Genomic DNA, 27927 nt, shown 5'->3' on the forward strand with positions numbered 1-27927 from the left:
GTCCATAGCTTCTCAGTCAAAGATGGGGATTTCATGAAACTTCCTACTCCATGCTGGAATGTTGACTGGCTTAATCTTGTGCAGGTCTTGTGCAAGCAGTCACAGCTATTGTGAGTTCATGAGTACAGTGGCCCTGTTTTGTCTGGAATACACCGTTTTCTGGCTCTCCCTGATGTCTGGCTTTTAGTATCTTTCTACCCCCTCTTGTGCCATTGAATGACTTTTAGGTAGCCAGTTTCTTTAAATATAAAAGCAAGCTGGGTATGATGGTACATGCCTTTAATCCCAGCAGTGGGGAGAAAGAGGCAGGTAGATCTCTGAAATCAAGCCCAGCCTGGTCTACATAGCAAGTTCCAGGTCAACTGGGGCTATAGGGAGACCCTGTCTCAAAAAAATGATAAATAAGCAATGTGTTTGCTTTGTACAGATTTTGGGAGCCTATTCTTAGCCTGTTTCCAGAGATACTTCCTTTTTACCCATCTATCATATCTGTCTGCCTTTTTAAAAATTTAGTTTAAAAAAATTATTTTTTATGTGTATGAGTGAATTGCCTGCATGTGTGTAAGTGCACCTGTGTAATGCAGTGCTCACAGAGGTCAGAAGAGGGCATTGGATTCTCCTGGAATTGGAATTATGGACAAACGTTAGCCACCATGTGAGTGCTAGGAATGGGACCCGGGCCCTCTGCAAGAGCAGCCAGTGCTCTTAACCGCTGAGCCATTTCTCCACCATTTCCCAATCTCCCATTACCCCCCCCCCATAGTCTTATATTCCAGGCTGGCCTTAAATTCAGTATGTAGCTGAGGATGACCTTGAACTCCTGATCTTACTACTTAACACTTTCTTAGTGTTGTGATTGCAGGTATGCACAACATGCTTTTTTTCTTTTAAGTTTTGAGACATAGTCTCACTCTGTCATCCACATTGGCCTTTGAACTTGAGATCTTCCTGCCTTAGCCTTCAAGCTACTGACTTTACAGGCATGTGCCACTATACTCCATTGAGGTAATTCTTTTTACATGTTTATTTTTTTCTTGAGTCTCATGTAGCCTGTACTGGGCTTGAACTCTGTAGTTGAGGATGACCGAGGATTCCTGTTCCCCCTGCCTTTACCTTCTGAGTGTTTGATTGTAGAGGGATGTGCTAGTATACCTGTCTTAGGACTTCAATTGAACCTGGGTCTTTGTTGATGTTAGGCAGGTACTCTTTAACCAAGTTACATATCCCACCCCCAAGTTTATACTTTCCTTTAAGAAACTGTGTCCATGAAAAAAAAATTTTTTTTTTTGGGCTTTTGAGACAGGGTGTCCCTGTAGCCCCAGCTATCCTGGAACTCACTATGTAGAACAGCCTGGCCTGAACTCGGGGATCCACCTGCCTCTGCCTCCAGAGTACAGGGACTAACGGTGTGTACCATCAAGCCTGGCTGAAAAAAAGTTTGTTTGTTTGTTTGTTTGTTTTTTTTTTTAAGGGAGGACTGGTGTATATTAGCAAACAATTTTTTAGAATTTGAGTCCATCATGACAGGAAAATCATGTTAGAGGGCAAGGTCTGTGGCATTCCTAGTCAACTGCATATTACCTGGCACTTGCCAGAAAGCAGAGAGGTTAATGAAATAGTTGAAGTATGAGAGATCTTAGTTTCAGTGTATCCTTTTATTTTATTTTTTTAAGTTTATTTAATATATATGAATGTTTTTCCTGCATGTAAGTGCACCCATGTCCTACAGTGCCCACAGAGGCCAGAAGAGGGCATCAGATTTCCCCCTGGAACTGGAGTTAGAGAAAGTTGTTAGCTGTCACAGCAGACCTGGAACTTCCCATGTAGAACAGGCTGGACTGGAACTCAGAGCTACCTTCCTCTGCCTCCTGAATTCTGAGATTAAAGGCCTGTGCCATCATGCCCATCTGTTTTCTCTGTTTATGTACATATACACATATTTAGTGATTTTTTTTTTCCTCATGAGTTGTGAATATAACTCTTACCACTTTAAACACAAATCTGTCATTTTGAATGTGCTTTAGTTTAGTTGTTTGAAGCTGTCACCTAAGGATAGGTATCATGGCTCATCTATCTTTGTAGTGTCAGTGCCAAGGGCATCTTAATTTATTTAACAAATATTTAAGGGCTCCCTTTATGGTAGGCATCATGTTATGTGTTGAGATTATTGACAGATAGGGAGAGACAAGAAAATGAACCATTGATAAAAGCAATATAGAAAAATGTAATAGCCATGGTGCACATATGGAGCTCAGAGAATAACTTTCAGTAGTTTGTTCTCTCCTTTCACTGTGGGTTCTGAGGATAGATTTCAGGCTTGTGAGGCACTTTCACCCACTGGGCCGTCTTGCCAGCCCTGGTTACTTTAAATTTTTAAATTTATTTATTGGATTTATTTACTTATTTATTTACTGTCTTTTTTGACGGGGTCTCCTTGTAGCATCAGCTGGCCTTGAACTCACTATGTAGATGAGGCTGGCCTTGAATTCACAAAGATCCACCTGCCTCTGCCTCCAAAGTGCTGGGATTAAAGGCGTGCACCACCATGTGTGGCACTGTTTATTGTATTTTTAAATTGAAGTTTTGCAATTTTTATTTATTTTTTGTAACTGTGGTCACCTGGGGCTCGAGAGGGCTTAGCAGTTAAGAGCACTGGCTACTCTGACAAATACTCCAGGTTTGGTTCCCAGCACCCACATGGGGGCTGACATTTTGTAATTCCAGTTCCAGGGGATCTGATGCCCTCTTCTGGCCTCCATGGGTATCACATGCATATGGTGCACTTACATGCAGGCAAAACATTGATATACATAAAATAAAAATAATGAAATATTGCTTAATAATTTTTTTTTGTCATTTTTGAGACAGGATCTCTCTATAGCCCCAGCTGTCTTCAAACTCACTATGTAGATCAAGGTGGCCTTGAACTCAGAGAGATCCACCTGCCTCTGCCTCCTGAGTTTAGGGATTAAAGGTATACACAGCCATACCTGGCTAAAATAAGTAATATTTTTTAAAATTAAAAGAATTTGGTTTATTTAGCCCAAACCAACCTGTATGTTGCAGTCTTCTGCCTCAGCTTCCTAAGTGGTAGGGTAAGAGGCATGAATCTCCATGCTTGGCTTCATTGGTTAGTTTTGATTTAGTGTCAGAAAGGCTTTTCCCAGGATTTTAGGTTTAAGTTGATACCTACATGATAAAGCCACTCATCTAGACAAAAGATATTCTAAATTAGAGAAAAATGGGGCTGGAGACAGGTCTTTGTGGCTAAAGTACTTGCTGTGTAAGCACAAGGACTCAAGTTTAGATCCCTAGCATTCAGGTAAAACCATTCATGGTAGCACATGCCTGTATCTCAGTGCTGGGAGGGCAGTGACAAGCAAATCCCAGTCTCACTGACCAGCCAATCTAACTGAAACGGTTGAGAGAGCCTGTCTCAAGAAATAAGGTGGCGGGCAATAGAGGGAATGCCTGAAGCTGACCTCTGGTTTCCACATGTGCATGTCTGGGTGAATTCACCTATGCACACTTACACTTACCTCTCCCTCCCTCCCTCCCTCTCCCTCTCCCTCTCTCCCTCCCTCCCTCACACACTTACACTTAATGCCTCTCTCTGTCTCTCACACACACGCACACACACACACACACACACACACACACACACACACACAAAAAAAAAAACTAAAAAGAAAACAAAAAGTTAATGTCAAGGTTCCAAAGCTGAAATGAGTTTGCTCTGCTTAAACCACTAAAACATTATGGGTAGAAGTGTGTGGGCAGTGTTGAAAGAGGACGTTGGAAATGGTGCTAAAATGTTTTCAGCCCAGGGTTGATTTTGGATCTTAAATGATTCTGAAAATCATCAGAGGGTTTAAAGCAAAGGACAAAGGACAAAGGACAAATTTGTTTTGGTATGGGGGGTGGCGGGGCAGAGAGGAGAAGAGAAGGAATGTTGAAACAAGATTTGAGGGAAAAGTTTCTAGAAGTTAGGACTTTGAGTTTCTGGATATAACAAAAGAAACACAATAGTAGTGCTTTAGACAAATAGGAAAAGTCTAAGGGGGGTAGTTTGATTAGTGACTTTAGTTTTAAATAAATGATAACTTTTTTTTAGTTTTTGAGGCAGGAAACCGTATGTATGTGACTTCAGACTCTGCATAGTCTGCATAGTTCTTTGATCCTTTTGTTTTGGCCTCCTGAATGCTGAGATTCCAGGAAACTACTATGCCCAGTTTAATTAACTGCTTCTCATAGTCAATTTACAGTCCTTAGGGATGTGACTGTTGCCTTTTAATTCTCTTTTAATTCTTTAATTCTGTTGCTAGATATCCAGACAATATGTCTGAATTGCAGCAGGAGAAGACCTAAGACAGATGAGCTTGCTTCCTTTAAACAGCTTTCTCAGAAGTCCTTTCAGTAACTTCTGCTTTTACTCATTAAAAAAATCTTACGGGGGCTGGAGAGATGGTTCAGCGGTTAAGAACACTGACTGTTCTTGCAAAAGACCTGGGTTCGAATCCCAGCACCTACATGGCCGCCAACAACTGTCCATAACTCCAGTCCCAGGGGATCCGACAGCCTCTTCTGTCCTCCGAGGGCATTGCACGAGGGCATTGCATGACATGGGTGCACTTACCAACATGCAGGCAATACACGCATACACATAAAATAATAAATAAAATATTTTTAAAAATCTTATGCCTGAATTAAGGAAGACTAAGAGAAATGTATTTTTGGGCTGGTGATGTGGGTCAGCTGGTACAGGCACTTGCTGTCAAGCCTAATAACCCATGTTTGATCCCTGGGACTCACATGGTTGAAGGAGAGACCCAACAAATTGTCCTCTGACCTTTACACATATTGCCATGCTAGACTCCCATACACAGATGAATAAAAATGTAGAAGAAAGAAATGTATTTTAGCTGAACACAGTGGTCCCCAGTTAAAATCACAGTTTCCTTAGTGAAGAAGGAGAAATTCTTTTCTCTTTTTTCCTTTTTTTTTTTTTTAAAAAATTCTAGGGGCTGGCGAGATGGCTCAGCGATTAAGAACACTGGTTGTTCTTGCAGAAGAACCGGGTTTGAATCCCAGCACCCACATGACAGCTAACAACTGTCTGTAACTCTAGTCCCAGAGGATCCGACAGCCTCTTCTGACTTCCTAGGGCATTGCACAACATGGGTGCACTTACCTACATGCAGGCAATACATGTATACACATTTAAAAAAATAAAATTTTAAAAAAGAGATTCTATTTATTTATGTATGCAAGTATTTTGCCTGCATGGATGTTAGTGCCCCCATCAATGCAATGCCCATGGAGACCAGAAGACAGATGGTGTCGGATTCCCTGAACTGGAGTTAGGGACAGTTAGCTGCCATGTGGGTACTGGGAACTGAACAGCGGTCCTCTGCAAGAGCAGTCAGTGCTGCTGGACCCTTTCTCCAGCCCTGAATTCTAGATCTTTCTATTGGTCTCAAATGTTGGCACTACAGGTTTATGCCACCCCATGCAGCTGAGAAAGGAAATTTGTTAGATACCTTGCTATGGGGGACAGGCAGGAAAGAACTCAAGATGATCATTTGGGAAACTTTCTAGGTTACTTGGACAAGAGATGATTGTGGCTTGGGGTTAGAATACTACTACTGCTCTCCAGCTGGGGAGCTGCGAAGCTGGAGCGCTGAGTAGTAGTAGTATTGGAATATGTTTAGAAGATAGAGATAGCAGAAATTGCTGATAGATTGGAAAAACCCAAGTGTTTATTTTTAGTGTGTAGTAAGTGGTGTTGCTAATTTCTGAGATGGCAAAATGTAGAGGAAGCAACTGGAGGTGTCAGAGCTTCAAGAATTCTTTGTCCTTTCTGGGTTTCTGTTGGATGAAATGGCAAGTAAGCAGTTGGATTTATGGGTCTGGAGGTAAGATCTGGAGAGAGATTTGATGTAGGTGAGCAGGTGATAGATTCAAAACCTAAAATGAGTAAATCTTGGGGGAAATTGTCCAGAAAAGGAATGTTAACAAGGTGAATTCCTGGTTTTTGCTTTGGGCCCTTTGCACATAAAGTTGAAACTGAGGAAAACTAACAGAAGATAAAGAAAGGTGAAGCTATTAGTTGTATTAGGAAAACCTGAAGTGTATGTATGGCGTTTTAAGCCAAGAGTTTCAGGAAGAAAATGGCCTGTTTGCCACACTGCTGAAAGAGGAAAATGATCTTGAATTTGTAACTTAATGGCCATTTTTTCCTTGACTAGGCTTTTTTATTGGAGTGTTGAAAATAGAAATCTGATTGGAATGGGTTACTGAAAAAATTGGAAGTGAGGCCTGGGGAGATGGCTCAGTGGTTAAGATCACTGGCTACTCTTGTAGAGGACCTCAGGTTTGAGTCCCAACACACACATGGTGGCTAATAACCACCCATAACTCCAGTTCCAGGAGATCCAACGCCCTCTTCTGACTTCCACAGGCTTTGCATGACACGAGTGCATTCACATACATACAGGCAATACATGTAAAATAAAAATCATAAATAAAAAAAACTGGAGGTGAGAACGTGGTAAATAAGCTCTTTTTTCTTTTTCTTTCTTTCTTTTTTTTTTTTTGTCTTTTTGAGACAGGGTCTCCCTGTAGCTCCAGCTGGCCCAGAACTTGCTATGTAGACCAGGCTGGCCTTAAAGAGCTCAGATCCTCCTGCCTCTGCCTCCCAAGTGATGGGATTAAAGGCATGCACCATAACACCCAGTGTAAAATAAGGAGTTTTGCTTAACAGAACAGAGAAGAAAGACCATAGCTAGAAGCCTGGCTTGAGGCATTTTTGAAGGAAAAACAAAAATAACTGAGCTGGCTGAGGTGGATCACATCTTTAATCCCAGGTGAATCCCAGGTCAGCTGTGACTACACAGAGACCCTGTCTGAAAAAAAGAAAAAAATAAGGGCTGGAGAGCTGGCTCAGCAGTTAAGAACACTGGTTGTTCTTGCAAAAGACCAGGATTTGAATCCCAGCACCCACATGGCAGCTAACAACTGTCCATAACTCCAGTACAGGGGATCTGACGGCCTCTTCTGTCCTTCATGGGCATTGCATGACTCAGGTGCACTTACCTACATGCAGGCAATACACTCATACACATAAAATAAAAATTATAAATTAAAAAAATATCTGATAGATAATAGAGTGTATTGTATGTTGGTGGGTAGGAGAAATTGATTATGTTGGAGAGTAATTAGACAGTTTTCTCTTTTTAAACCAGAATGTGGGGGCGGGGTTCAAAGTCCTTGAGAAAGGGGGATGGTATTCATAAGTGGAAAGAGTAATCATTAATGGAAGCAGGGACTTGTAGGGCAATGTTAAGCTTCCTTTGGGGATTTGTGGTCTTCACTTTAACAGTTCAACTAACCATGGTTGTTCATTTCCCTTAGCAGTGGGGCTTGGCCACAGAGAGGAAAGTTTTTTAGTTAATTGGGAAGTGAGTTTAGCTAGCTTGGGGGCTTTCTCTACAATGAAGGAAGAAAACCTCGGGTCTGTCCACAGTAGTTTGTACTAGAGTGGTAATAACAAATGTCCATGGATTCTGAACTAAGGAGGAAAGTGAGGGCTTGAGAGTGATAATGAAGGGAGTGTATGGGTTGGGATGAGGCCATCTGCTGAGATGGCCTAAGTACTGAAGAAAGTGAATTTTTTTTTTTTTTTTTTTGTCTTTTTGAGACGGTCTCCCTGTAGCCTGAGCTGTCCTGGAACTCACTATGTAGACCAGGCTGGCCTTGAACTCACAGAGATCCGCCTGCCTCTGCCTCCCAAGTGCTGGGATCACAGGCATGCACCACCACGCCTGGCTAAGAAAGTGAATTTTTAGTTAATTCAAGGAGAAGGGGAACCTGGGAACTTTGAAAGAATTTTATGGAAAGTGTAGTTTTTGGTGATGACAAAATCAAGATGATGAGAATAAAGGTTTATAGTTTATTACTTACCAGGAATATGATCCTATCTCCTTGTTCTCCATGGTGACTGATGTCTGAATCATTTATTTGGGGATTTATAGAAAGATGATTTTTCTATTAGTAACTGATTGATTTTTTTAGCTGATTGTTCTGGAATGAAAAACTTTCTGTCAGGTGTGATGGTGCACACCTCTGTAATCTCACTTACTGGGAAGCAGAGGCATGAAGATCCCAAGTTAAAGACTAACCTAGCAGGACCCTGTCTCAGTTTAAAAGGTTTCTGGGGGAGTCAGCTCAGTGTAGTACTTTGCCTAATCACACATTACACTTGTGTTCAATCTCCAGTGTAGGTTGGGGGGAGAGAACTTTTCATTACCAACTGGGTTAGTTAGTGACCTCTAATGGTAACATGGCCCCCTTTCCTTTTTTATTACTGTGTGTCTTATTATGTTTGGTCAGTTTATGCTGCTATAATAAACTTCAGTAAACTGTGACTTAAATTTTTAAAAAAATATTTTATTGGCTGGGTGTTAGTGGCACACAGCTTTAATCCCAGCACTTGGGAGGCAGAGGCAGGCGGATCTCTGTGAGTTCAAGGCCAGCCGGGTCTACATAGTGAGTTCCAGGACAGCTGGGGCTACAGAGAGACCCTGTTTCAAAAAGACCAAAAAAAATTTTTTTTTCATTATTTTTATTTTATGTGTATGAGTGTATTGCCTGCATGTATGTGAGTGCACCCATGTGTGCAGTGCCACAGAGGTCAGAAGAGGGCTTTAGGTTCCTCTGGAACTGGAGTTAAGGACAGTTCGTAGCTGCCATGTGGGTGCTGGAAATTGAACCTGGGTCCTTTGCAAGAGCAGTCAGTGCCCTTAACCGCTGAGCCATCTCTCCAGCCCCTGTAACTTAAATTTATTTCTTAGAAGACTGAGAACAGAATGCCAGACTGGTTCTGGTAAGGGCTATCTTAGCCTGTAGGTGGCTGCCTTTGGATTGTCCTCATTTGAAGAGGGTTGAGACGGCAAGCTCTGTGCTTATCTCTAATAAGGACAATCTTTAGTGTTGCAACAAACAGAAATAATAAGCATATATAGAAGCAGTTTATGAAGATTCACTATGTAAGTGGTTTATTCATAATAAATACTAAAGAAATTTATTTTAGACATGAGAATGACAGAACAAATCAGCCAACAAACAAACCAGCAACACAAAGTAACTTTTAGGAAGCTAAAATCCATGTCCTTTTTTTTTTCTTTTTTCCTTTTTTTTTGGAGACAGCTTTCTGTATAGCACTGGAGGGCCCGGAGCTCTTGCTAGGTGGACCATGCTGGCCTCAAACTCAGTGGTCTACCTGCTTCTGCCTCCAAGTCATGGGCTTAAAGGCATGTGCCACAAATGTCTGGCTATACATTTTTCAATTATATTCTGATGTTTCTTGAATTTAAGCCCGTATGTAGTATGTTTCATTGAGAAAAACAAAATTAAAGAACACATGAACAGAAGAAATAATATGAAGATTGTAGCTGAAAGAAAAGATATAATTAAGCATTTGATCACATTTTTCTGGCTATTTGTAAACTGTCCTCTTATAAAATGCTTCAACTTTCAAGAAAAAATAAAGTAACTTATTTAAAATAATTATTGTATATATATCTATATATTCTTTTTCTTCTTTTGAGAGATGGTTTTACTATGCAGCACTGGCTGGCCTGGAACTCCCCATATAGACCAGGCTGGCCTGACACTCACAGAGATGTCTGCCTTTGCCTCCTGGGTGCTGGAATTAAAAGTGTTCACCACCACACCTGGCAACACATAGTTTTTTTAGCCATTTATTAAAAGATGGAAGCAAATTTGCATGATAATGAGGTAGATGTGCTTATTTTTCCATAAAGACTTACATCACAACTGAATAATTTACAAAATATAGAGCATCTTTAACATTTTTTCAAAGTTGATTGCTATTGTAATTCTATAACTGTTAATGCTGAGAATACCATTTTGCATAGGACAAAATGACCAAAGTATGTTTAGGGCCATTTCAGAAAATTTTGGAGATTCTTTCCTAATTCCAACTCCAAATTTATCCTATCACTTAAAAAAAATTACATATATTTATTTAGTGTGTATGTGTGTGTATATGTATGCACATGCCATGCACAATGTGTGCATAAAAGTCAGAAGACAACTTGGAGTCAGTTCTTGCCTCCTAACATGTATGTCCTGATGATCAAATGCTAGTCATCAGGCTTAGTGGCAGGCACCTTTACCCTCTGAGGCACCTCACTGGCCCTCATTCAGTTACTTTTTTTTTTTTTTTTTAAAGACAGGGATCACTATGTAACTCTGGCTAGCCTGGAACTTGATAATGTAGACCAGACTGGCCTCAAACTCACCTGCCTGATGAAATTAAAGTCATGTGCCATCACACCAGGCTTCAGTTATTTTTGTAGAATTCAAGCAGTCAGCCTCAAAACAACATTTTAATATATTTTGTGCCAGGTCTGATGGCTCATGCCTTTAATCCCAGCATCCTGGAGGTAGAGGCAGGCAGATCTCTATGAGTTCAAGGCCAGCCTAGTCTATATATTGAGTTCCTGGCCATCTGGGGCTATAGGGAAATCCTATCTCAAAAAACAATTTTTTTTTGTATGTATGGCTGGTGTTACATGTATCATGTATGTGCATGTGCTCCTACACAGAAGTGGAATCCGGTGTCCTGTTCACCACTCTCTGCCTTATTCCCTGAGACAAGGGCTGTCCTGAATCTGAAGCTAGGCTGGGGCCCCCAAGCTCCAGCAGTCCTCCAGTCTTTGCCCATCCCTCTACTCCCCAGTGTTATGGTTACATGCCTACACAGCCACACACAGCTTTTTGTTTAGGTGCTGGGGATTTAGCTCAGGTCCTCATGATTAAGCAGCAAGCATTCTTTTTTTTTTTTTTTTTCTCATCTTTTTGCTACAGGGTCTCCCTGGAGCCTCAGCTGGCCTTGAACTCACAAGAGATCCACCTGTCTCTGCTTCCCAGGTGCTGGGAGTAAGGGAGTGTGCCACCACACCAGCTTTAGTTTTAATTTTTTTGAGGGGAGTGGCCACAGCATCTTGTCCTTGCCATGCTCCTGCTTTGAGGTTTTATAGTTCTTTAACTAGGGGTTACACAGTGCTTATTATTTGTTATGTGAATCTGCAGGTGTCAGAAGCTAAAATTTCCTCTCAGAGCCTTGTTTTTGTCTCCTTTTGTCATCTTTGGGGTTCCTTAGAGACTTAAATAAGTTCAGAAACATGTAAACTGCTGTTACACAGGAGCCTTCTAATGGCAAGATGTTCTGGGGAATGGAAGTGTTCTGTGTTTTTATAGCTGGGCTTTGGTCTTCCATGGACTCTGTGTACCTACGTTGTAACCTTTACCAGTGCTCCTTTTGTTTTCTCCTTCCTTAGGTGAGACCAGAACCCTGGAGGGGCTAGTGTTGGGTGTTTTCCTTCCTTCTGAAAGATTAACTCTGGTTAGGCTATGGTGCAGTAATTGTTGAGGTGGGTCTTGTACAGAAGGATAGAATAACTAGGCTTATTTAATATCGCCACCTTTCTTTTCTGCTGCTTGAATTTCTCCTGTGTTCATTGTGAGGACCAGTCTTGGAGGAAAAGACTCAGAAAATTTGGGAACTTCCTGGGAATTTTAAACTCTTATATTGGTGCTTACTTTAGCCTCCACTAACGCATCCATTACTGTAAAGCTATCTATTCCCCAATGAGGGTTCCTACAGAGAATCTCATGAGATTCTGCTCTGGTAGTTTATGATTTCTCTGTATCCCTCTGCTTCTCCAATTTGGAGGACAGCAGTTTGCCCTGTCACTTGAACAGTTGATTTTCAGTTTGTTTAGCTTGCTTCTGCTGCTGCTTTTTTTTTTTTTTAAGTTGTAGTGCTGAGGATTAAACCTAGCTTTGTACATGATACATATGTACATGATGTACATGATATATATATATATATATATACACACATTCCTTAGTTTATTGCTTCTAATGTGATTGGTGACGTCCAAATATTTTACATGATGGAACAAAACCAGCAGACTCTACTGATTTATGTTTTTTATTTTGGTCTTTTTGAGACAGGCTCCCTGTAGCCTCAGCTGTCCTGGAACTCACTATGTAGACCAGGCTGGCCTTGAACTCACAGACATCCGCTTGCCTCTGCCTCCCCAGTGCTGGGATCAAAGGTGTGCGCCACCACGCCTGGCTCTGATTTACTTTTTTGTGTGTGAATATGTGGGAATAGAGGACAGAGGACAGCCTCTGGTGTTATTCTTCAGACATACCGGATGGCCATTGAAACCCAGGCATCTGCCTGTTTCTGCCTCCCCAATGCTGGGGTAATATGAGTGTCACTATGCCCACGTTTTTTTTAAACCCCCTGTGGATGCTGGGAATCTAACTTAAGTACTCCAGCTTCTAAGGCAAGCACTTTACTGACAGCTATCTCTCCAGCTCCACTACCGGTTTACTTTTATTCATAATTCTTCATAATATTCCATAATAATTCTTAGAGACATCTCTTGATTGTTGAATTTTTTAATTATTGGTCTTCACTGTTATTTATGTTATGGGTTTTTTCCCTACTTGTTTTTTTTTTTTTTTTTTTTTTTTTTTTTTTTTTTTTTTTCCCCCGAGAGTTTCCCTGTAGTCCCAGCTGGCCTAGAACTCACAGAGATCCGCCTGCCTCTGCCTCTGCCTCCCCAGTGCTGGGACCAAAGGTGTGCACCACCATGCCCGGCTAAAATGTCACATTCTTTAACCTAGCATTCTCAGTCCTGAAAAATGGCTAAGGTATCATTTCATTACAAGTAGGAAAAAGTGCTGGGTGTGGTGACACATGCCTTTAATCCCAGCACCCGAGAGGCAGAGCCAGGCAAATTTCTGTGACTTCAGGGCCATCCTGGTCTACACAGTAAGCTCTAGGTCAGCTGGGGCTACATGTCTCAAAAAGACCAAAAAAAAAAAAAATGACATTTTATAGTGTTAGTATATTTTACTATATTATGTTTAACAGAATTTTACCTTTGTGAGCCTGTTGGTATCTCTTTATTTTGTTTTTGAGACAGGGTCTTCAGATCTTCCTGCTTTAACCTCCTAAGTGCTGAGATTATAGATGTGCACCACTGTGCCAAGGCTTTTATTGCTATCATGTTGACTATACTGATATTTCATATTAAGAATTTTGCCTGAGCCGGGCGTGGTGGTGCATGCTTTTAATCCCAGCACTTGAGAGGCAGAGGCAGGCAGATCTCTCTGAGTTCAAGGCCAGGCTGGTCTACATAGTGAGTTCCAGGACAGCTGGGGCTACAGGGAGACCCTGTCTCAAAAAGACCAAAAAAAAAAAAATTTTTGCCAGTTTAGAAAATGCAAACTGGGGACTGGAGAGATGGTTCAGTGGTTAAGAGCACTGGCTCTTGCAGAGGATCTAGGTTGAGTTCCCAGCACCTAAATGGAGGCTAAGAACCATCCTAACTTTAGTTTCAGGGGACCTAACACCCTCTTCTGACCTCCGTGGGCACTTACATTCATTCAGGGAATACACATAATCTTAAAATAAAAATAATAAAATACATTTTAAAATGTAAACTGTAGTTCAAGATACTATGATATATGGGGTCTTGAGACATAGCACCAATTGCTAAAAATACTATATTTTCTCTATCATACTGTTCTTCAGTAAAGATGAATTGACTGTAAGTATGGTTCTCTTTTGTATGCTCTGCTTTCGTCTGTTGGAGTGTTTGTCTCTATTACCATGCTGTCCTGGTTTTAGTACCTTTGTAGTAAGCCTTACAGTCAAGATACTGTGAATTGTTTTCTTTTTAAATACTGTGTTGGCATTTTTTTCTTTTTTTTTTTCTTTTTTTTGTCTTTTTGAGACAGGGTAGCCCCAGCTGTCCTGGAACTCACTATGTAGACCAGGCTGGCCTCAAACTCACAAAGATCCGCCTGCCTCTGCCTCTCAAATGCTGGGATTAAAGGCGTGCGCCACCACGCCCGGCTGGCTATTTTTGCTTTTAATTTTTTTATAAAGTTTTATTTTATGTGTATGGGTGTATTGCCTGAGTGTAGGTAGGTGCACCGATCATGTCATGCAGTGCCTGCTGAGGTCAGAAGAGGGTGTTGGATCTCCTGGAACTATATGGTTGTTAGCCACCATGTGGCTGCTAGAAATCTACCCCAGGTCCTCTTCAAGAGCAGGCAGTGCTCTTAACCACTGAGCCACCTCTCCAGCCCCTTGGCTGTTTTACAGATACAGTTTTTATTGCCTATTTAACAGCTTATTAATTTCATTGGCATTTTTATTCAAGCTATAGATTAATTTGGGAGGAACTGGGTTTTTACAAATTTTCAACCCTCCTATCTGAACACAGAATGTATGTACATTTATGTAGGTATTCATTGATTTTCTTAAAATTTTAGTTTTCTGCATATAGTTTGTTTTCTTTTGTTGTTGTTTGGTGTGTGCTGGTGTGTACACACTGGTGTTGAGTGTGTGGAAGCTAGAGGTCAGCTTCTGGTGTTGTTACTCAGGAACCATCTCTTTTTTTAAGATAAAGTTTCTCACTGGGACCTGCATCTTGCCTGTTAGAGTCTAACTGGCCAGTGAGTCCCATTTGGCCTCCTCAGTGCTAGAATTATAAGATCTTTTTCTTTTTTTTTTTACATTTATGTATTTTTCAGAAGAAGCATTTTATTACAGCTTTAACATAATCAATAACAATTTCCAGAGCAAAGATACATCTCTTTCAAAATGGCTATAAAATTTTTAGGTTCACAGTTGAATTAATACAGTTATACAATATTGAACTCATTATAAACCCTGTAAGACATAAAATTGAATGAGTTTCTTTAGAAAAGATCACCATTTCGTTTTAAAATATACTGTTTCTTACAGAAAGACTCATTGTTTTTGCTACTAACACTGAGATGTAGGTGCATGCGTCTCTAATCTGTATGTAAGTGTGTGTGTCTATAAAGTCATCAGGTAGATTTCAATGGTAATGTTTATCACCTCTACTAATTAACATGATGTCTGTTTTTATGCTTCCTCTTCAAAAATAACTCATTTGTAAAAATTTGTTGATTTTTTTTTTTGTGTTTGTATATCACACAGAACATCCCAAACAATCTTATTCATCTATACACCCACTTCCCAGATGGCACCCTCCCATAGCCCCCCACATCCCCCACTAGAGCCCTTTTACTCTGACGTCCCTGCTATTGTCTGCTGTGGTGTCGGCACCCCTAGCCGTTCCCCAGTACTAGTCCATCTGGTGAATCTAGTCAGCCTGTCTAGAGGTCTTTGTTTTAGGAAGGTCAGCTGTTCCTCAACTAGCAGAAATCAGTTGTCAATATTCCTATAGATAAGATTGGGGTCTGCTGTTCATTTTCCCTGTTTTATGCTGGGCTACTATCTGGGAGTCTCTTGGGCCACCCTGGCCAACAACTCAAAAGGAGGTCTCTCCTATTTGGCATTGTTTCTTGTTATGTAGCCTTTAGCTAAACATATGGACTCTTAAAAATGTATATTGGTCCCTTTAATCTTTGGTTATACTTTCCTTTTTGGGTGTTTAAGGCCATACACTTGGCCCACAAGAGACCCCACAAGATGGACTTGAACCAGTGTCCAGTCTACAAAGAGGAAGGTCAACACAGAGGAATCATTTCCTCCATTCTTCCAAGTGAAGCCAGCCATGGTTGAGTAGGACCTTTGACTTATCTTGACATTTACGGAACTGGTAAAAGAAAGGAGCCAGGGGCGCCTCCCAAGCCCATGTGACCCCTGAGGAACAGATCCTCAAATGGCCTTAAGAGTAAAAATAAATTGGTTTATGAGCTCTTATGTGCATTTTGATGATTGAACTAAAGTCACTTTGCCGACTGAGCCTACCTCCCCTGCCCTGAATATAGACTTTATATGGTTGTTTGTTTTTTTTTTAGGTTTATACTTTAGTCTCTGTCTTGTATGTGTGTGTGACTGCTATTACAAAATTCTTGTTTCGGTTTTTGGCACAGGGTTTCCCTGTAGCCCCAGCTGGCCTGGAACTCTCTGTGTAGGTCAGGCTAGCCTCCAGTGGATGAGTATCTACCTGCCTTTACCTCCTGAGTGCTGGGATCAAAGTGTTGGGATCCACTGTGCCCTGCTTGTTTTGTTTTTTGTTTGTTTAAGACAAGGTCTTCTGTAGCCCCAGTTGTCCTGGAACTCACTATGTAGACCAGGCTGGCCTCAAACTCACAGAGCTCCACCTGCCTCTGCTGGGACTAAAGGCGTGCGCCACCACACCCAGCATATTTTTTAATTAAAAAAAATTTGTTTTTGAGAGAGTCTCACAGTGTAGTCCTGACTAGTCTGGGGTTTACTATGTAAACTAGGCTAGCCTTGAACTCATAGAGATTTGCTTGCATCTGCCTCCTGAGTGCTGGGATTCAAGATGTGCTGTGCCACCATGACCAGCTTAATTTTGTTTTAATCTTTATTATTTATAATACTATTTTTAATTACTTTTTATTTTATGTGTGTGAGTGTATTGCCTGAGTGTATGAGTGTATTGCCTGAATGTATGTTAAGTGCATCCGTGTTTTGGAGTGCCCACAGATGTCAGAAGATGGCATCAAATCCCCTGAAACTGGAGTTAGGATGATTGTTAGCCGCCATGTGGGTGCTGGGAAGTGAACCTGGGTCCTCTACAAGAGCAGCCAGTGCTCTTAATTGCTGAGCCAAAAACCAAACAACAATAAACCAAGCATCAATAAAGAGTTTTCAGTTGCATTAAAGTTGAAAAATAAAATAAACACCAACACTATACTTCTTCCCTTCTCCTATCCTGATAATTAGTTCTATGATTGTGTATGTACACATGCATGCATGGGGGTGTAGAGGCCAGAGGGCAGTCTAGGGACTCCTCCACTCCTCCTTGTTTTCTCAGGCAGTTTGTCACTGATTTGGACCTTTCCAAGTAGGCTAGACTGACTACCCAGTGAGCACCATGGATCTGCCTTCCTCTGCTTCCCCTGTGCTGGGATAACAAGCACTTGCCATCATGCCTTTTTTTTTTTTTGTCTCTTTAAATTTCCTCATGCAGACAGTAGCAGGGACATCAGAGTATAAGGGCTCTAGGGGGGGGGAGGGAGGCTATGGGAGGGTGCTATCTGGGAAGTGGGTGTAAAAAAATGAAAAATTTCCTCATGATGTGGAACTTGCTCTATAGACTAGGCTCACCTCCATCTCACCGATGTCTCCTGCCTCTACCTCTGGAGTACTGGGGTGCTGGGGTTAAAGGCGTGTGCCATCAGCCCTAGGCCTAGCTTTTTATGTGGGTTCTGGATGCTAAACTCAGGTCCTTATGCTTATTAAGGAAAGCACTGTCTGCCTGAACCCTCTCTCCAGCCTGTTAGGTTTTTTTTTTTTTTTTCAATTGAAAACCAACCACTTTAGATTGTTTGTAGGATTGAGTTACTACTTTAAGTCAGTCATTTCAGATCATTCATGAACCTACAGACCTGAATTGTCAAATGTTTGCTTGGTCCTTTGACTTTGGTTTCTCTTTCTTTCCATACCCAGATGCTTAAACCTTGTTTACTTATCTCTATCCTCCTCCAAGATCAGAGTCTATTAGTGTATATTGACATTTAATCTCCCATCTCTTTTAATTCGTCTGTTTTCATCTTATTCAGACCTTCTAATATCTCACCCTGGATTCTGAACAATTCCCTTCCCAGTCTCTAAGCTCAAACTGTTAGTTTGGTGACCTTTAAAAGACCCCAATCAAATTGTATCACTTCAAATGTTTTTTTCATTGTTCTTTTTGATCCTTTATAATCCAGTTCCTGCCTACTTCCTACAGCCCCCTTCTGTGTTCTTACTTTGTTTTCTTTTTACATTGGATGATTTTCAATTTCTATACATGCTGAGCCCATCCTTCTATTTTGCTCAGGATGAACTTTGTGCTGAAATCAGGTTTCTATAGTTGTCTTTCATTTTATTTATTATTTTTATTTTATGTGTATGAGTGTTATGCCTGCATGTTAAGTAAGTGCACCCATGTCGTGCAGTGCCCTCAGAGGACAGAAGAGGCTGTCGGATCGATCCCCTGGAACTGGAGTTACAGACAGTTGTTAGCTGCCGTATGGGTGCTGGGATTCGAACCCAGGTCTTCTGAAAGAACAGTCAGTGTTCTTAACCGCTGAGCTGTCTCTCCAGCCCCTCTTGTCTTTTTAAAAGTAATTTTCTTGCCCGGACTGATGGGGCACGCCTCCCAGCACTCAGGAGGCAGATGCAGGTGGATCTCTGTGAGTTTGAGGCCAGCCTGCTTTATGTAGCAAGCTCCAGTCCAGCTGGGGCTACAGATCTTTTTTAAAAAAAAAAAAAAAAAAAAAAAAAAAAGATATAATTAGAGTCACGTTTAGTCCCAACACTTGGGAGGCAGATGCAGGTAGATTTCTGTGAGGTTGGGGCCAGCATAGTCTACATACCAAGTTCCAGGCCAGGGAGACCCTATCTCTGAAAAACAAAACAACAAAAATGATACATTAGTCGTTCAGTGCCTAGGATGGAAGCTCTAGTTATAGAGAAAAATTATCATTATACCAATAGTACTTTAATAATACCTTGTAAATAGTTGTTAGTGTATTCTCAGAATTAGTAAAGTCAGGGGCCTGGGGATGTACATGCCCAGCTGTTGGAGTGCTTGCTTAGCATCAAGGAAGATCTGGGTTCAGTCACTAGCACTGTCTGTTATCCCAGCATTGGAGGTAGGAGAATTAAGAAGTTCAAGGTCAGGCCTGGCTCGGTGGTGCATGCTTTTTTCCCAGCACTCCGGAGGCAAAGGCAGGCAGATTTCTGTGAGATCTGAGGCCAGCCTTACAGGGAGACCCTGTCTCAAAAAAATAAAACAAACAAGTTCAAGGTCATTTTAGCTTTCCTATTCACTTTCAAGCCAGTCTGGCATACATGAGACCTTGTTTCAGAAACAAAAACAAAAAACTCAGAACTTTATTTTGTATCTTTAGGTTGTTTGAAGCCTGATAACTGAGATCAAGATTAATAATTGTAATTGATACATTGTGACTATGATTGGAGATGCTATTATTTTCTGGTTCTCTAGCTCAAACAGCACTACATATCTAATACAGTAATCACTAGTCACATTTGATTTTTTTTTTCCCTTTTCAAAAAGTGTCTTTTTCCTTCTTTTTGGATTTTTCCTTTACATTTATTATTTGGGGGTAGCACATGCCATGTGCCTGTGTGGAGATCAGAGGACATCTTGGGAGACTTGGTTCTCTCCTCTGTGTAAGTCATCAGGATCAGATTCAGGCTTGGTGGCAAGTACCTTTATCCACTCATCTCTCTCATAGACTACCATTTTTTACTTTTAAGTGTAGAATTCAGTAGTCTTCAGAGTATTCATGAGAGCCATCACTACTGTCTATAACTCCAGAACATATTCAACATTCTTTGTTTAAATATTTTATTTATTATTTTTATTTTATGTGTATGCATGTATTGCCTGCATGTAGTTAAGTGCACTCGTGTCGTGCAATGCCTGTGGAGGTCAGAAGAGACTGTCGGATCCCCTGGAACTGGAGTTATAGACAATTGTTAGCTGCCATGTGGGTGCTGGGATTTGAACCTGGGTCTTCTGCAAGAACAGTCAGTGTTCTTAACTGCTGAGCTATCTCACCAGCCCCTCAACACTCTTTTAAGAAACACCATGCCTATTAGTTGATTCTTCTCATCTAATTATCTGACCATCTACTTTCTGTGTCTTTGATTTGCCTATTACATTTGGTTTTTGTGTACTTGAAATGTGCCAATTTTAAAATCATAGACTAGACTTTGAAGTCTTAATACCAGAAAATCTAAAATATCTTGGCAGTTTTTATTTTGATTATGCTATTAGGGTATTTTGCATATATTGAGATTAATAAAATGTTACAATATCCTGTTTCCATTTTATCTTTGTTGGACAGCACTGATCTATGACTTGTTCCTTGTATTGACCGTAGATCTGTTTCCATGGTCTCAATTTCCCATTATTGTCATAGTTCCTTAGTTTTCATGTCAGCTCTGCTTTGGGAATGTTAATGTCCCAAATGTCAGAATTAAAAGCAAAAATCTGTTTAAGGGCTGTAGGTGTGGCTGCTCTGTGGTAGAAGTCTTACTTTGCATGCACAAGGCCCTGGGTTTGATTTCCCCAGCACCAAAAATCAAAAAGTGTTTAGAAGGTGAAAACCTTGGCTTATTTTTGAGCCATTGAGTAATGGGTGAAAGATGACCCAGATATATTACATTTTGAGAAAATAATGGCAGCTCCTAAACTTTTAAAATCGTTATTTACAACAAATCTGGAAGAATATAATTCTTTTCTTTTCTCAATTTGACTTTCTCCTCCTCCTCCTTCCCCTGAGACAGAGTCATTATGTGGCCTGGACTGGCCTAGAACTCTCTATATTGCCCAGCCTGGTCTCCCAACTTGACAGCAATCCGGCCTCAGCTTCCCAAGTGCTAGGATTGTGGGTTTGAACTACCGGGCCCAGCTTAAATTTTTTTTGGGGGGATGGTCTTTCTTGAGATGGGGTCTCCCTGTAGCCCCAGCTGGCCTGGAACTCCCTATGTATACCAGGCTGACCTTGAAGTCACAGAGATCCTCTGCCTCTGTCTCCCAAGTGCTGGGACTAAAGGTGTGCGCCACAACACCTGGCCTAAATTTTTTTTAATTAATAATTTCTTTGTACCAGTTGAGAATTACCAGGGCTCAGAATATAGGTCAGTGGTATGTGCCCTAACATGGCCTTATATTTGTCTTATTTGATTTTTTCCCCCTCCCTCCCTTTTAAAAATTTAATTTTTTATGTATATGAATGTTTTGCCTGCATGTGTGTATTATGTGCACCATTTGTGTGCCTGGTTCCTGCAGAAGCCAAAAGAAGGTGTCAGTTTCTCTGGAACTAGAGTTATGGATGGTTATGAGCTGCTGTTCGGGTGCTGGGAACTGAATGAACCCCAATCTTTTGCAAGAGTAGCAAGTGTTCTTAACCACTGAGCCAAATCACTGAGCCAAATCTTAAGTTTCTAAATTATACTTGTAGAAAAATACAGTGTTTAATAGGCTAGGAATGTAGCTCAGGTAGTTGGAGTGCTGCCTAGCATATACAAAGCCTTGGGTTTGATCTTTGATACCATATAAAACTGGATATGGTGGCACACATGCACAATCCCAGCACATGGGAGACCAAAGAAGGAAGATTGCTACCAATTTATAATATGTATGCTTGTGTATTGTTTATTTTTTTAATCCCTGAAAATCTATTAAAACTGCTTTCACCCTCCTGAGGGTGGGGATTTTAAGCCAAGGCCTAGAACATGCTCTGTCATTGAACTATATCTGCTCATATTTTAGGACTACATTATACTCTAGGTATTTCTTTTTTTCTTTATTTTTACCCCCCCCCCCCGCCCCTGTGTGTCCATATATACGTGTGAATGCCAGGGCATGTGTGGGAGGCATGGACATGGGGGATAGTTGATTCTCTTTCTACCATGTGGGTTCTGGGGATGGAACTTGGGTGGTCAGTCTTGGTGGCAAGTTCTTTCACCTACTTAGCCTGAGCCGTCTTGTCCACTTTTCCTTTTCCCTTACCTTTCCCTGTCATCCCGTTTCCGCCCCCCTCCCCCCATCCTTTAAAAGATAGGTTTCACATAGCCTAGGCTGGGCTCAGATACAATCTGTAGCTGAGGATGATCTTGAATTTTTTTTTCTCCTTGTCTTTTTGAGACAGGGTCTCTCTGTAGCCCCAGCTGTCCTGGAACTCACTTTGTAGACCAGGGTGGCCTTGAACTCATAGAGATCTGCCTGCCTCTGCCTCCCAAGTGCTGGGATCAAAGGCATGGACCGCTATGCCTGGCTGATCTCGAACTTCTGATCCTCTTGTGTTTACCTCTCCAGATCCCAAGTTCTGGGATTGTACCTAGGATTTCATGCATTCTAGGCACTCTGCCAATTGAACTACATCCCCAACCCTGAATTTTGCACTATTTCTCAGTAGCACTAATGTTTATTTTACTTCATCCAACATTTTGTGCTGTTTTGCTTGATTTTTATAGTTTATACAAAAATTGCTACTGGAGCTTTATGTTTTATTCATCTTTCTCTTTATGCTTTAGTAATGCTTTGTAGATCCAAAGGAACATAGAAAAACCAGGACTACCAGAAGTCCTACCTTAACTGTACTTAGCTGAGTAAGAAGCAAGTTGCAGAAAGAGCTTTACAGCTACCCTTAACAAAAGATGCAGTGCCAGAGTAACAGCTCTTCAAGGTCCCTTTTCAAAGCTGTAGCCTCTGGTTGTTGTTGCACTCATTAAAATGGGTAACATTGTTTTATTTATTTATTTATTTTATTTTTTTGAAAAAAATTTATTTTTTGGTCTTTCTGAGACAGGGTCTCCCTATAGCCCCAGCTGGCCTGGAACTCTCAGAGATCTGCCTACCTCTGCCTCCCAAGTGCTGGGATTAAAGGTGTGTGTCACCATGCCTGGCTATTTTTAAATTTTTTAAATTTTTATTTTTTTTGGTCTTTTTGAGACAGGGTCTCCCTGTAGCCCCAGCTGTCCTGGAACTCATTATGTAGACCAGGTTCCATTCCTAGACTGGCAGCAGAACTGTGAAGTATATTTTATAAAATAAGGATTTGAATAGTTAGTGTTGATAAGCAAAGGGAACAATGAGATTTCTTAGGAGACTCCTGTAATTCTGTGATAAGGTCTGGTGTTGTTTTAGCATGCCCAAAGGCCCCAGGTTTGATCCCTTAGATTTTCCCTCCCCTCAAAAAAAAAAATAAAGAAAAAAAAGTTACAGAAATAGCAAATTTAAGTAAGCAAAATAATTTTAAGACAGGTATTTTCACTTTATATTAACAAAATTGAGAGTTAGATGCCAAGTGACATCTGATTTGATAATAACACAAGGGACAGAACTAGAATTCAGCACACATCTGACTACAAAGACCAGTGCCTTTTCTCCTAGTGTTGTCCCTTGCCATTTTCCTTGTTTCCTGGTGTTTCTGAGTCATGTACTGAGATTTTTAAGTTAGAAAGTGGGGTTAGTGGGAGTTTTGGATTACAGAATAGTTAGATGTTTAAATCAAACTGTAGTGATATAAAGGATAATTGTTAACTTGATAGAAAAATAGAGCTGTGAAAAATCCTTGTTTTTAACTTTGCATTTTCTTTTTATCTTTAGTTATCTGCAGATAAAGACCCACTCTAGACCATGTAGAGTGCTTCTTTATAATGGGATTCATCATAGTGATGGTATTTTCTTGAGCTGACTTAGTAAATTTTTCATACACTAATAGTGTTTTTTTCTCTAGAGTGAATAGAAAGATCCATTTTTTTTCCTCTGAATTATAATTTGGGTGTGATGTGGACAGAAATAAGGACAGGTATAAAAATTAATGATACTTATTTAGCATTTTACTAACCAGAGAATTGGGACAGTTCCAGAAAGCAGATTTTCTAATTTATTACCTCCTCTTTCCCTTCCCCAAACTTGAGTCTAATCAGATCCTTTAGTACTATAACATTTTGGTGTTATTTGCTTAATTTTAGACAGGCGATTGATTGTGGAATACCATAGAGAACTTTGAAAGCATCAGTGTTGTAGTTATTCTTGTTTTATTTAAAAATCTTAGTGGGAGAAGTAAAAATATGAAGTTAAAACTTGTGGCTTTTTAAATTGGTTGGTGAAAATTAATGTCTCCAATTTTCTTAACATTCACTCTTGTGTATAATGGACATAGGATTTTTACTTTTGGTAAAATGCATATTTCCTCCTCTATCACAAATACAGAGAATGCTAATTTTCTAGGGCACAGGAAGAAGTTTCTCATGTATATTTATAATTAAATTCCATCTTTTGAACAAAAATATTTTCAGAGAAAATAGGAAATGCAGTCATCCTTAATATAGAAAAGGTTATGAAATAAACCAGTACCAATTAGAATGCTTTTAGAATGTATAAAAGTTGTTTTTAATCATATGCTTTTATTAAAGTATTATGAGTAAAGTTTTTTAAAAATCTGAATTTTGAGTTACATTTTGTTTCTATACTAAACTATTTAATATACAAAAAGAGTTAAAGCTGTTCGGTATCTTACTAGAGGCAAAAAGAAGGTAGGGACCTTAAATAACGATTATTACTGTTCCATCCAGTAAGAAGGTGGTTCTAAAAGCTAAAAAGTTTACTATTGAAATATTTTGTGAAACTTTCATAAATGTACGTGTCACTTACATACTCCAGATAAAAAGAGTAACTTATGTATTAGGGGTTTAGGTTTAAGTTGAAATAAGGGGAACACTCAATGTTAGGCAAACCCATTTGCAGGCAGACTGATCCATGGGAATAAAATGCTATTGTGAATCACATTAGATGGTTTTTTATTTAAGGTCACCATGACTGAGAATGGACTGTCACAAGATTATGAAAGTACTTTGAGAAACATTAAATGCAAAATAAATAGATGTAGATAAATTTTAGGTGTTTGTTTTAGACAGAAGGTAGTTGTCATTGAAGTCACCTAAGCAGAAAAATAAATCGAAGGCATTATAGGATTATAGTGAGGTATTTAGACTGTGGAAATGGAAAGGAAAATTATATGCCTAGCGCTTTCATCATTGTGGTGAATGGTGTAGCATTGTAATCAGTTAACCCAAATATCCAGAGTTGTTATGATTAATTCAAATGGGAGCTTGTGGCCTAGATGGCCTTTATTAACCATAAATTTTCTCTAGATTTTGCAGAACTAAAGTCATCTAGGGATATAGTATCTTAGCAGTCAACTACAGATGAATATATTTATCACTTTGGACCTAGCATATATTGAGTTGGCAAACATAAAATGGTTTGTCTATTTTTCTCTAATGAAGTTTCCTGTAGGGTTCAGAGTGGTACTATTTTATTAAAAATGTTGAAGTTAAAATTAGCAGTTTCTTTAAGTATTTTTTTAAATTAAATCCTAGAAAAGCGTAGACTTATTTTTGCTTGAGCAGATAGTCAAACCTAAGAAAAAGGGGGTTTCAGTTTTTTTAATAGGTAATATTTTTAAAATAGGCATTCTTGCTGGTATAACTAACATTTATTTTCTGTTTATTTTTAAGACGAGCAAAAATCAAATTAAAGTAGATCTTGTAGATGAGAATTTTACAGAATTAAGAGGAGAAATAGCAGGACCTCCAGACACACCATATGAAGGCAAGTACTTTTTTCTGTATCAAAATATTGTGCTTATTAGAACTTGTCTGAAACATTAAATCAGAATAATCTTGAACATCTATAAAATACATGGAAGGTAATTTCATTTGGCTTAGGGTATACTGTAGTTTTAAAAAATAATATATTTTGGCAATATCTAGACTGACTTTTTTCTTACTGAGATTTAGCTAACTTTTTTCTTTCCCAAAATATATTTAGCAGAGCCAAGTTACAAGTTATAAAGCTTAGAATTTAACATGTATATGTCTTATTCTGTTATGTTATAATGCTTCTTTTATTTCCAATTATGTTGTCTAAAGTAGCTACAAATTTTATAGCACAACAGAATAAAGCATAGAATGTTAAGCTTCGAACATAGATATACTCAGATACTCTTCATATGGTATTTAATAATAAACCTTGCCTTAAAATTTTGACTAATAAAAGTTTGCTTTTGCTTTTAAAGCTACTTTCCCCTCTTTATGATTAGTATTTCATTTACTAATATGTGTTTGTATAGGTTGTTGCTCAAATACTTAATTTTCTTTATTTAGGACTGCTTTGACCATTTTAAAACAAATAAGGAAACAGCTTTACTGACCCCCCCACCCATGTTCACAGGGTTGTAGCTTTTTAGAACATGGAATTAGGTATAAGATAAAGGAAGAAACTTTGTAGTATTTTAATTTCTTATCTAAACCTTTGTGAGTTTTACTGCAGATTTGGGTATATAGTATAATGATGGCTCTTGCATATATTTGTTTAATAGAAACATATAACATGTGGTAGCTCTTACTTGTAAGAGCACTACATGTATTTTCTCATTCAGTCTTCACAAAAAAAATCTTTAGGAGGTAAGTATAGTTATTGCTCTTTCATAGACAAACTAGAACTTAGAGAAGTTTAGTAACTTATGTAAAGTCAAACACCTTAAGTGAAGCAGTTGGGATTTAACTTGTAATAACCTTTGACTTCAAAGCCCATGCTTTTAAATATTTTTCTGTTTTTGATTAAATTAGGATTCACCAAATATTAGAAATGGTTGTTATGACTACTTTGAATGTGGTGATATCAATAATCTGTAGTGGTTATCCAAAATAGTTCAGAAAAATCTAATATTCTGGAAAAATTTTGCTTTTATTCAAAACTTAAAAACCTTGAATGTCTTTAGAATATCAGCATAAATTCTCTTTTGTTGTTTTTTGAGATAGGTTTTACTTTATACCAGATGCTGGCCTTGGACTCTGAACAGTCTCCTGCTTTAGCCTCCCAAGTGTCGGGATTACATGTGTAGCTACCCTGCCTGACTTTCATCTCCTCCCACCCCTTCCCCTCCCCACCTCTGTCTCTTCCCTTTTTTTTTGACTTTTTGAGACAGTCTCTTGGGACTCAGGCTGACCTCAGACTGGCAGTGTAGCTCAGGCTGGCTTAGAGTTCCTGATCTTCCTCCTCTCATTTCCCAAGTTCTGGACTCACAGGCATGTACCATCTGCCCAGGCTGTCAGTACTGCGGTGCAAAAATTGTATGGTTCAAACGAACCATTTCTAGATGTTTAATTTTTGATACTGCTTATTGAGTACTTACTAATATATGAGACTTGGTGTGGATTTTTAAAAAATATTTTATTTATTTTTATTTTATGTGTATTCGTGTATTGCCTGCATGTAAGTGCACCTGTGTTGTGCAGTGACTGTGAGGACAGAAGAGGCTGTCGGATCCCCTGGAACTGGAGTTATGGACAGTTGTTAGCTGCCATGTGGGTGCTGGGATTCAAACCCCGGTCTTCTGCAAGAACAGCCAGTGTTCTTAACTGCTGAGCCATCTCTCCAGCCCCTGTATTATTTAGTTCTTTTGACATCCATTAAGTGGAGATCTTTAGTTAACTTTAAAAAAATCAATAGCAGATACTCTTGTTTATCTTCTAGCTCTAATGACAGGTGCTGTCATTGTGTTTTTGTTTTTTTTCCTTCTTTCTTTTTTTTGTTTTTTATTATTTTTTGTTTTTGTTTTGTTTTAGACAGGGTCTCCTTTAGCTCCAGCTGGCCTGGATCTCATGTAGATCAAGCTGGCTTCACTTTCACTTTTTTGGGGGGAGGGAGATTATGTTGTGCTCTTTATTGCCAAAAATAAAAACTTTAAAAAAAACAACTACTGTTGATCAATAAATACCCCTTTCCATGCTGATGTTTGCTTGTCTCCAGACACCTGAGAACTGCTATGGCTGGGCATGAGGGGCAGGCGTGAACCTTCACTACAGAGAAATAAAATGTGGGCGGAGCCTTTGCCCCCTACCAGATGGTCAGGTCAGAGGATAAAACAGCAAGTTCACTTGTGGGCACAGAGGAGAGCCACGGTCTAATGCTATTCCCAAAGGGTTACATCTCAGGTTAGGGACATCTGAAATGTGAAGTGCCAGCAGGTGGCCCCCGGCAGTAGACTGAACAGATTACAGGCTGCATTGTAAAGGTTCATTGTAGGTTCACAGAGATCCACCTACCTTTGAGCCTCCGCAGTGCTGGGACTAAAGGTGTGTGCCACCGTGGCCTGCCCTCTGTTTTTAAAAATTACTATTTGTGTGTGTAGTGTTGGGAATCAAATCAAAGACTTCATGCACAAGACTTAGCTAAGCTCTGTACAAACTGAGCTATAGCCCTAGCATCTGGGAGCATGTTTTTATATTGTTTATATATATATATAAAATATAGG

General features: G+C 39.7%; 1 protein-coding gene across 1 annotated transcript in view; it reads left to right on the plus strand.

Moving 5' to 3' along the window:
- Positions 1 to 27927, plus strand: part of Ube2k (ubiquitin conjugating enzyme E2 K) — a 69677-nt gene that overhangs the window by 14261 nt on the left and 27489 nt on the right. The window contains exon 2 of the mRNA XM_008833246.2: positions 25127 to 25220. Within this exon, the coding sequence (XP_008831468.1) occupies positions 25127 to 25220 (94 nt within the window). The remainder of the gene's footprint in view (positions 1 to 25126; positions 25221 to 27927) is intronic.

This window comes from Nannospalax galili, unplaced genomic scaffold (genome assembly GCF_000622305.1).
Source record: "Nannospalax galili isolate Female #2095 unplaced genomic scaffold, S.galili_v1.0 scaffold236, whole genome shotgun sequence".
Taxonomy (NCBI): Eukaryota; Metazoa; Chordata; class Mammalia; order Rodentia; family Spalacidae; genus Nannospalax; species Nannospalax galili.